We start from the raw sequence: 10,108 nt of genomic DNA on the forward strand, positions 1-10,108 counted from the left end.
CTGACGTCACTTTGTTGTTGTTGCCAGTAGAGACTTTCAGTTTGAAAAACATGGTGAAGACCAGAACTGTAAATTCAATAACTTCGCGAAAAAACAATATTTTTTCCTAATATTTGGGATACTATTTTAGCAATGTTTGTTGGTTAGTTTAGCAAAATTTCAAGCAAATCGGAGACAATGAAAACGTTTTGGCAGATCCAATCCGCCACAGGCCTTGCGCCGCGTGACTAGGTTCTCCTTGTATATAGAGTGCAGCCGAAGGACCATTCCATGACGCAGCGCTCATGTAACAGCACATAAAGTTATTATAATGCACGCTAGAGTTTGAACTGGCGCTATGCGACTTCCGGAATGCAAATTGAAGCAGACAGCTACTAGTCTACTTTAGTGGTGCTCCTGTGCGAAAACGCGCGTGCATTTTGTCTCCTTGCCGGAGAATAACAGCTAGAATCAGAGGCTCCGGAAGTCTTTCTTTGGAGGGGGGGGCTCGACATCCCTGAAATCCTCGAGGTTGGTTCCAGGTTGACATTAATTGCCATATTTGAATGAAAACATATTAATGCAGCGCGTTCACATATTCACGCACTTATCCATAGAAAACAAAGTAAACCAATGGTTCAGTAAAATAACAGTAAGAAGCTTGCACTGACAACTCATACAATGATTGGATAACCACTTAAATCAGCCGCCCCATGTGTTCTTTATTCTTTTCTTTTCTATACCAGCTTTTACATATCAACCGCAGCTGTGCTTATGCCAAATTGGCTATGTCTAAAAAGGAAAACGTACCTTCTTTTAGGGATTCTCGGGGAACCATGATGTATTAACACAGACGTAGACAAACTAGTGTTAAAAGTTTTACACAAAACCCCGAGACTCGCGGAAGAGAAAGGACAACACAACACGAAGTCTCAAACACAGCACGTTGGACCATTGACTTCTCAACTGGAGGCAGAGATTGCGTACATCGGTATGTGCCTCAGGATCAAGTACATCGACCGTGATCGCTTCGGACTCCTGGCGTCAATGCAAGTTGGGGGGCATCACAAAAGGAAGGCGCTGAAGGATAAGAGCTGTGTTTGAGACTTTGTGTTGTGTTGTCCTTTTTTCCCACCCAGTCTCGGGGTTTTGTCTAAAAACAATATTTTAGCCTGAATGAACCGGTTGCACCCGCCTAGTGCTTTCAGGTTTCACGATACATGAATAGCATCGATCACGCATCTTAAAGCTAAGGGCGCTAAGTGATACTGTCAATATTGCCGGCTTGTAACAGCCTTTTTTTTTTACTTTAGTTTGAAAAATGAAGTCGAGATAAGGATAGGTAAGTACAGTGCTCCTCTCCAGCCTCAATGACGTCACTTGATTTCCCAGTTATTGAGATATTGCCGCTTGCTAAGAGATAAATCGGACAACGGACCAGCTTGAATGGCTCCCCTGGATAGGGTATACCGACACGTCAAAGTGTCACCAGAGAGGGCTATCTCGTGGCGGCGTTAGGGTTGGGGGAGGCTGTACCAGCCAGTCTCTGCGAAGTTTCCATTCATACTCGAAAACCCAAACCCCTTTGGCTTTCGTTCGTGCGGAAATCCCCCTTTATGTTGTGTTTCGTGACGCCTTCACAGTTTAGGAGCCTCCGCGTTCATTTTCTTGCAGAACAGAAGGTTCATCCAATCACAGCGAACAACGAAGGAATTAGAGCTAACAACGAAGATGGGAATCGATGCCTTGCATTGACGTAATACTGTACTGCAAACAGGAGTCCTTCGCATATGGCAGCGTGACGTTAGGTGTGCAAACGTATTATGATTTGAAACACTCATTGAGGCAAATGACAACATAGCTTCCACTGCATTAATAGGGCGCTTGGTACCAAAGTACGACGGTAAAGAACGTCGTGCGTCACGGGCAAGGCATATAAACAATTAGATATAAGAAATCCAAACCACAATAGGACAATCATGCAAGGAAAACGTCATGCCCAGTGTCGCAGCGTACAAGGCATTGTGAAGTTTAATCTTATTCCAATTGTGGTAATTCGCTAGAATTGTTCAGTTGTTCGTGATGATTTTCTACGTAACCATCATCATCATAATACATTTGTTTGAGACCTGCCTTCTGGTCGGCGAACCCCCGCTTTCCGTGAAAGTAAACGCTCTGTGTGTTTTTTTTTTTTTTTTTTAAATATTTATACTTATTATTGTATTCCAAATCCTTGGTTGTAAGTTGTTTTGAAACATGTAGCGCTTGGAGAGAATATTAATAAAGAACCGTCTCCAGCAAAAAAAAAAAAAAAAATAAAAAAGAATAAAGTTGCAGCGCGACGTGTGCAGCACTTTTGAATCCGACGGTTGCAACGGGAGAGTGGATCATTCCAACCATTTAACTACTTACTGATTTCCGCCTCAAACGCATTTTCCTAATAAGATGTTAAACTGAGGTTATAGAGGCGAAAAACAAATACCAGAAAATCATGAGCTCGCATCGCCACTGCCCAGTGGCACGCACACAGATTTTTTTATCAACGCAGCGACGACTGGTGATAGCGCTAGACTTGGATAGTCACTGTAAAAACCAATATTCATACACTCGTGGGCCACCGTTTTTAACTGCAGCTTACGTCCTCGTGTGCGCATCGGGTCGGTTTAAAACACTTTATAGAGTCTAAGATTTTGGCATTGCGCAGCGGCTAAGCGCGGCTGATAGATATCATTTCCATGCATCCACCGAAAAAGGCATCCACCAAAAAAGGACACGACGGAGTAAAAACGGTGGATCCGTGTTATATGAGATTTACAAACTACATCACAATGATGTCGCGAAATAATAGCATCTCATTTACGCAAACACAGAGCTCCAGGCCAGCTACCAAATTCCTCTTTCCTGTCGGCTTTTCTCAATATTTCTCCTGAGTTTTGTAAACATGTGTCGCCTCATACCTCACCCCCCTGCGGGCAAAACGCCGCATGAGCGCAAAGCTTTCGCCATCGAAGGCGCCTTGTCACAATTGGGAGCTCGTACCCTTTCGCCTCTTCTAAGCACTCCCAAATCCCCACTCAAGTTCACCAGCCCCCCCTCTCCTAATGATGGCCTTTAAGCGCCGCGGTAGTACCGCCTGCCTGTTTTCCCGCGGGCCAGAAGCATCATGCATCTTCTGGGCTTCTTGCCTCCACACGGGGAAGCAGACAAACGCTCGCCGACGTCGTCTTGTCGGAATCCATTCAGTTCGCTGTCCCCTCTTTGCTCGCTCTCAACTGGTTGTCAATCAGGTTCATGAGTCCTGCCTGTCATTTTCTTCTGGTTTTGACTTTTCAAGCAAGTCCCTCCGTCGCCCCGGTGCTTTTCGTGCTTGGCGGAGATGAGGCGGGTGGTAGGTCAGCATGCATAGAAGGGTCATTTCATTTTCATTTAATTTATTTCGGTTCAGGAGAGACGGAGGTACAGCAGATAGGCCGAAGGCCCATAACAGATAACCTGCAAACACACAAACTAAAAAAAAAAAAAAAAAGGGAGGGGGAGGGGGGGCTTGGCAGCTCGGTCCTGAGGACAGGAGGGGCTCAAGCCCACCCTGCCCCCCCGCTTCCGGAGCCCCTGGCTAGAATCACATTTGTTACGTGGGTCGTAGCGAATAGAGCTTTATCGACATTATAAAAGTGTACTTGCTTTAGTTACAGTATTTTTTTTCCTCAATGAACAACATTAAACTTCCCTATATTTCAGGCCCAAACCTCTGTTTCGTAGCAAGTGTGTAAAAATGAGCGATGATTTTAAGCATAAATAATCGAAAGGGGTGTAAAGCATGTTCAAAGTTCGCCCGTATTCCGGTTGCGCTTATATATTGCTAATGTGCCCGTCCTGTCACTAAATGAAAATGACCCTGTCGTGCATTTTGACGAGTGGTTAAAAACATAAAAAACGTAAAGTATAAAGTACGTGGGCTATGAAAGGTGTCTCTTTTTATTATTTCCTATGCAGGGAAGCATTTATCGGCCACTTGTGTTTCTGGGGCCTCCCTGTTTTCAAAGATTTCGATCGTGCGGGTGATGTTCTGCCCTCAGAACCAGCATCTTCGCACATATCCACGAGAAGAAAGAATAAAGCGGCACTTATTTATTGCAAATCGGACTATGTCACGTGGCTTTTAATTAATTTTGATCATCTACACAAACAGGGAGTTACTGATCCCGTGTTACTGAGTAGTTCTGGCCGTCTCTCTTGGTTTTTCAGATGGCCTTCGTTCGTTTGGCACGTGAATCGCCCATGCAGAAAAGTGCCGACGCCGTGTTCGCGCTAACAGTGTCCGGCAATTCACATAAATGCACGTATGAATCTGTTTTAGCACTGTGGTTAATGCAATGAATTTGGATTAAAAATACTGCAACCGAACAATATTTTCATTTACACGGTTCAGAAATGTATCCAACTGTCTGCGAATGCCGCGGCAAATAGCCCAAAACATTTTGAACATGATAAGTTTATCCGTAGAAATTTTTATTCGATGTTTCCACCGCATGCATGGTTGTACTTCTGTATAGTAAATCGCAGCACGATACGTTGAGAGCTCGATCGAAATGCCTCGAAGCGTTACGTTTACATGCTGTAATAGCTGCACCCGCGCTTGTATGTCGTCCGTACGTTTGACTGCACTCGAACTTACCAGGATGCAAATTTATAACGTGATGTGTTGCACGGTTTCAAACGCCCCGGTGTGCAGCACGAAGCTCAACTACACCGAGCAGTACCTGTCCGTGCGCGACGTTGTGCGGGAGCTGGTGGATTCCGGGCGTCTGAGGACGCTCTTCTACAACGGAGACGTGGACATGGCGTGCAACTTCATCGGAGGCGAATGGTTCGTCCAGAGCCTGGGCTACAGGGTACGCCTCCCGTCCTAGATCATATACCGCGGTCAACCGTTTCGTTCTTCTCTGGCCACGCATTTGTTCCACAATGGCTACAGATCTTTGCAAAAATCGCTTCTGCGTGCTGCCATCTTTGTCTTCTGGACTGTGGAACGCAGCATGCGCTGTAGCTCTGTTGTGCGATATATCAGACGCTGCGCGTGCGTCCACGGCTCAATGACTCAGCATTTTTAGCCCGGGTGATAGGCGATGCAAAGGTCTATTGAGAATCGTAAATATCTGCGATAAGAGTTCAAGCAGAGCTGTCTTAGAGTGATGACTTGATCGGGCGACCGTTTCTGGTGTGAGCAGTTCATAGCTCAGTATACTAAGCCAGTTTTTTTTTTATTGTTTTATTTGCGCGTAAGGCTGTGCGCTTTAAGTAACCCGGAGCGCGTCCCGCAAAAATCAGTTTGGAGACGCTGCCATCTGCGGTGGTAGCTCGGCAAATGATGAGAATATGTTTAGGCCTAAAATGACAGTCTGCGTTGCGGTACCCAGCATGACATTTGAACATACATGTTCAGTGCCACAGCAAAGGTGTTTTTTAAAATAAAAAAATATATATTTTGTTTTATTTAAAGTTTAGACGCAGCCGACACTACAACTTGATGGGACCAATCAAACAGCTCGAAAAGCACAAGTCAATGGGTCTTCCTTGTATACGATTGATATTAAGTTTCTAGATAAGAGCTTCCTACAAGTAGCGACATTCTTTTGAAGCGCCGACTGCGTGACGGTGCGGGTTTGAGGAAGCGAATGGCGGCGCACAGTAGAAGACAACTGAATGTCGCCATTTTGTGATTTGTATTGGTCGCGGTTACTTGTAAAAACTTGAAGGACGCTTAAGATTCTCCTTTAAGAGTGGAAATGCGATAGCTTTATCGGGTTCCGTTCGTATCGTCTTCTCAGTCGCCGTGCAAGCGTGCTTTGCGTGGCCCATTCAGTAGCGCGTTTGGCTCGCAACCGCACGCTTGTGGGCTAAAAATCTTTAATTTTTTTTTTTTTTTTGTGAGGCAACTGAATTAATTTACGAAGTGAAATCACTTGACCCATGCGGCGACCTTTAGTTCGCATTACACGTCACGTTTAAATCACTTTAGTTCCACGCGCGACGTCACGTTTCGCCTGAACGTTGTGGGTTGTTTGAAATTCCCGCGCGAGGTCATGTAATGTGACGTCACGACCCTATCGACTAATGAGAAGTTTCCCGTCACGCCACCGACGCCGGCTTTTCTGTGACACGGGCTCCTTTACTCTCTCGCGTTAAAGGAAGTATGACGGGACTTCTAATTGTTTCAGCGATAATAGAACACGTACAGAAAAGTGGCGAACACCGTGACATTGCACTTTTTACGCCGTTTGTTTGGTCCCATTTTGAACTCTAAACGTATTCACAGCCTCGGCATTCGCTGAACGCTCTCCGTAGCACTCTTAGCATCTTTTAATATATATATACAAATATATATATACTATCGCGGGACACCAGAGAACTTCTCGTCCGACGGCGCCCTTGGTGTCTGCGATAGTACCAAGATAGTAGATCTTTGATACCGATTTCAATAGAGAAATCGGCCAGGCAAGAGTGCAATGTTTGGTTTCTTATGATGCTTAAGAGTCGATAAATAGACTATCGCAGAAGGTGTTTCCCTTCATTTCTTATTCTAACTCATCGTTACAACAATAAGCCACTGCGACTTGGCCTAAAATATTAGCAATTCAACCAGACGTTATGGGTTGTACGTATATGCCGGTTCCCTTTTGCCCATAGGCTCACATCTTAACTTCGAAGCGCGGGTTGGCTTGGCAAGAAGACCCCGGCGTGATTGTACGACGCTTTACAGCGAACAGCACTTCAGCGAATTGTTTGCTTAGGTTAATCTCACTTTGGTGGCGAACACTTTAGTAAACGACTTCAGCAAATCACTCTCAACTTAGCGAATTGAGTAGTTTGCAGGTATGTTTTTTTTTTTTTTTTTTCAAACCAAACTTGCGCGTCCTTCTTCCCCACTTTGTCTCCAGTCCAAATCGGAGTACAAGACCTGGAAGGCGGGTCTCGTGATTGGCGGTTTCTTCGAGACATTCGAGAAAAACATCACCTTCGTCACTGTCAAGGTGAGTCCGATCTTCCAGAAACGGCACACTGGCAAAAAAGAATTCCAAGCCCCGGGAATCGAGACCGCCAGTGTTTTAAGCGCACAAAACTCTTGACATGGATAGTGTGCCTCACAGTCTCCCACCTGTTGCCATCACGAGATACTGGGAACCGCAAGGATAAGTTGTCTTTATTTATTTAATCTATTTTACCCTCGAGACCAAAACATCCCAATTGTTTGCATCTGGCTGCACTGCCAAAGCCTAGTGCTGCCTTCTCGCGAGCAGCACCTTCGGTAGTTCAGCACGATTGTGGTTGTATATATAGGATGTTCCAAGTCACCATGCTCGATCTACAATGGACCGTAAAAATCGACGCCTGCACGTAGCAATTTAAACTTTTCTTCAAAGATGTATTTCACAGGTCGGTTTTTTCTTGTAAAATTATGAAGCGTAGCTCCCTTTATGTAAAATATAGGGCCAAAAAACGTGCCAGAGTCAACGGCGGACGGCGACGCAGACGACTGAGTCGAGTTGCGGGTGCGTTTGGCGCGCGTATTGATAGATGGCGTCGGGAGCAGCGTCCGAAGGTGCAGCCGACCAGCGAAAGAAAGCAGACGACACGCAGACGAAATCCGTTGGCAGCAAAAGCGCCGTCGTTATGCAAACGGTTTTTTTTTCTCTTTAGTTTTTGCTTTTATTTTCGGCATTTATTTTTTACCCAAAGGTACATCACAAAAAGATTATGTTCATTTTGATAAACCACGGTGGTCGCGAACAGTCTCGATAAGGAGGTAGCGCCATCTATCAATACGAGCGCCAAATCCGCCCTGCTACTCGTCTTGGTCGTCTGCGTCACTGTCCGCCGTTGACCCTGGAAGGTTTCTTGGTCCTATCTTTTACAGAAAGAGAGCTACGCTTTGTAATTTTACAAGAAAAAATCGACCTGTGAAATACACCTTTGACGAAAAGTTTAGATTGCTACGTGCAGGCGTTGATTTTTGCGGCTCATTTTAGATCGAGACTGGTGACTTGGGAGATTCTTATGGCTTATTTGAGTGAAAAGGAACGCAATACTATCTTGCTTTTTCCGTCGTGACTACCACTTGAGCAGAAAAATTCGATCTGGAAGTTCATGCCGCGGGGTTCTTGCTTCGTGAGTCGTTCGTAGGCATTCTTATCCGAAGTCTTATTTGCTGCGGAGCGACGGCAGAGAATTTTAGTACACATCGTTCCGACGACTCCGGTAACGATACCCGATGCTCCGCCGCCGTCTTTGCGCATGCATCGATATCGGGGGGATATCGGAGGTGTGTCGGAAAGATCTACTCAAACTCTCTAATGAGATGCTCGGACATCGCGATGTTTTGCGTTTCTTACCGTTTTTGACGGCAGTATACAGACAGACGGAGCGCCCCCTACTGAGTACCAAAGTGATGCGCGTGCTTCGGAAGACCTCTAATGGAAGGCCTTTAAGTCGAGCTCACACTGCTAACACATCATACGAAATAGTACGTCAGTCTGAAGAAACTGTCTGTGTATGAAGCAAACCTGATTCGAATATGCTTGCGTGCCCGTTGATAAATACGTCATCATGTGTGCAAAGCGAACACCCGTGTCTTTTGCATGATGTATTAGCAGTGTTCATTTCGGGGTCTCTGTGTCCAGTCTTACTACTTGAGTTGAAGCTATGATTTACAAAAACATCTCGGCAACGTCTCCCGAGCTTCTTTTGGTAAAGGCAACTTCTGACCCTTCCGCTCGACACAATGTTTCGTCCTTTCAAACTGCCCCCTCCCTTCCCTCTTTTTTTGTTTTTCTTTGTGTGCGTGTAAGTTCTTGCGAAGAATCACTGTTTCTGCTTTCAGGGCGCCGGACATATGGTGCCTCTGGACAAGGCCCCGGAATCCCTGCGCATGATTACCAACTTCCTCACGAACACGCCTTTCTGAGCACGAGGAATGGAAGGATGCACGCAACAAATAAACTCGGGATGCCGGCTATCACCTATATATAGTGTACGTTACGACTGCTTAGAAACAGGAGGGGTGCACAAAACGGCGAATTCGGAGGTTTTACGTCGCAGACAAACGAAGGAAGTCTGACACGTCCCTCCGAAGGACTGAGCATTAATTTCGGCCTCATGGGGTTGTTTGACGTTCAACCGACATGTCGGTCGATCGGCGCCCTCTCCACAATAACCCCTCGGATTCGGGGTATGCCGCTTTGAAGCGTGAACTGTTCGGTAATTATGCGTGTTACCACTTGCAGGCTGACTTGGAATAAGCAAGTTATTACTCCTTCTAATCTGTCTACTTTTGCCGCACCGCACCTGGAACCACTAAATACGCTTGCTTAAAGGAGTCATGAAACGATTTTTCTATTTTCGCCAAGTACTACTTAGAATTGCTCCCTGGCGTTAATGACGAAATAAACTTGCCTTAGTTTTTCTTTCTAGGCAATAACAGTCACCAAAACAAATTAGAAAAATATGAGCTTCGCTAATTCCTTCAACTCGGAGACAGAACAAGCGGCCCCGTGGTAGACTCTACCCGTGGCCTGATGCCTATCCGATGACGCCAATGTTAATCATAGCCACGCGCTGGGGCTGGCAACGTAAAATCGCGTGCTGAGCTCCAGGCAAAAAGCACATTGGGTTATGGGGATATTTATACAAGGTGAAGTTGGTCAGCCTTTAAAGTTACGACGAGTCACACGCTGTAGATGAGCAATTTAGTCAGTGCAACCGCTAGCCTGGGGTCTTTAACGTGCACCACGCAGTAGTGATACACGACCGCACGCCGGTTCAGGACGAGCCACTACCCGAGTGTCCGCTGAAGCATTGATTGTATACGAGCCGAAATCGAATGCTCACGCATTCTTCGTGTCCAATCCATGAGCCGCGCTCAACTGTCGTCAGGCGAGCGGTCTCGATCCCGAAATTGCGTCATCAAGCTTTGCGAAGGTTAGACTGAAAGAAATAGTCCCCTTTTATCTTCGCAATTTCATAGTGACAAAAAACCTTCTGGTTCAGTGGTGGTTTGTGCGAGTATATTTGGGCCAGACTATAAGACCAGTATGTCTTTAATTAAAATATGGCAACCAACCAATTCATAATC

General features: G+C 45.7%; 1 protein-coding gene across 1 annotated transcript in view; it reads left to right on the forward strand.

Moving 5' to 3' along the window:
• LOC115332131 (lysosomal protective protein) overlaps positions 1 to 8,990 on the forward strand; it is a 29,650-nt gene extending 20,660 nt beyond the window's left edge. Inside the window, exons 8-10 of the mRNA XM_040217021.2 lie at positions 4,712 to 4,871; positions 6,918 to 7,010; positions 8,858 to 8,990. Coding sequence (XP_040072955.1) covers positions 4,712 to 4,871; positions 6,918 to 7,010; positions 8,858 to 8,941 — 337 coding nt within the window. The 3' untranslated portion in view covers positions 8,942 to 8,990. The remainder of the gene's footprint in view (positions 1 to 4,711; positions 4,872 to 6,917; positions 7,011 to 8,857) is intronic.
• Positions 8,991 to 10,108: the final 1,118 nt, after the last annotated feature.

The sequence above is a fragment of the Ixodes scapularis genome, unplaced genomic scaffold (genome assembly GCF_016920785.2).
Source record: "Ixodes scapularis isolate PalLabHiFi unplaced genomic scaffold, ASM1692078v2 PGA_scaffold12__126_contigs__length_90152505, whole genome shotgun sequence".
NCBI classification, from domain to species: Eukaryota; Metazoa; Arthropoda; class Arachnida; order Ixodida; family Ixodidae; genus Ixodes; species Ixodes scapularis.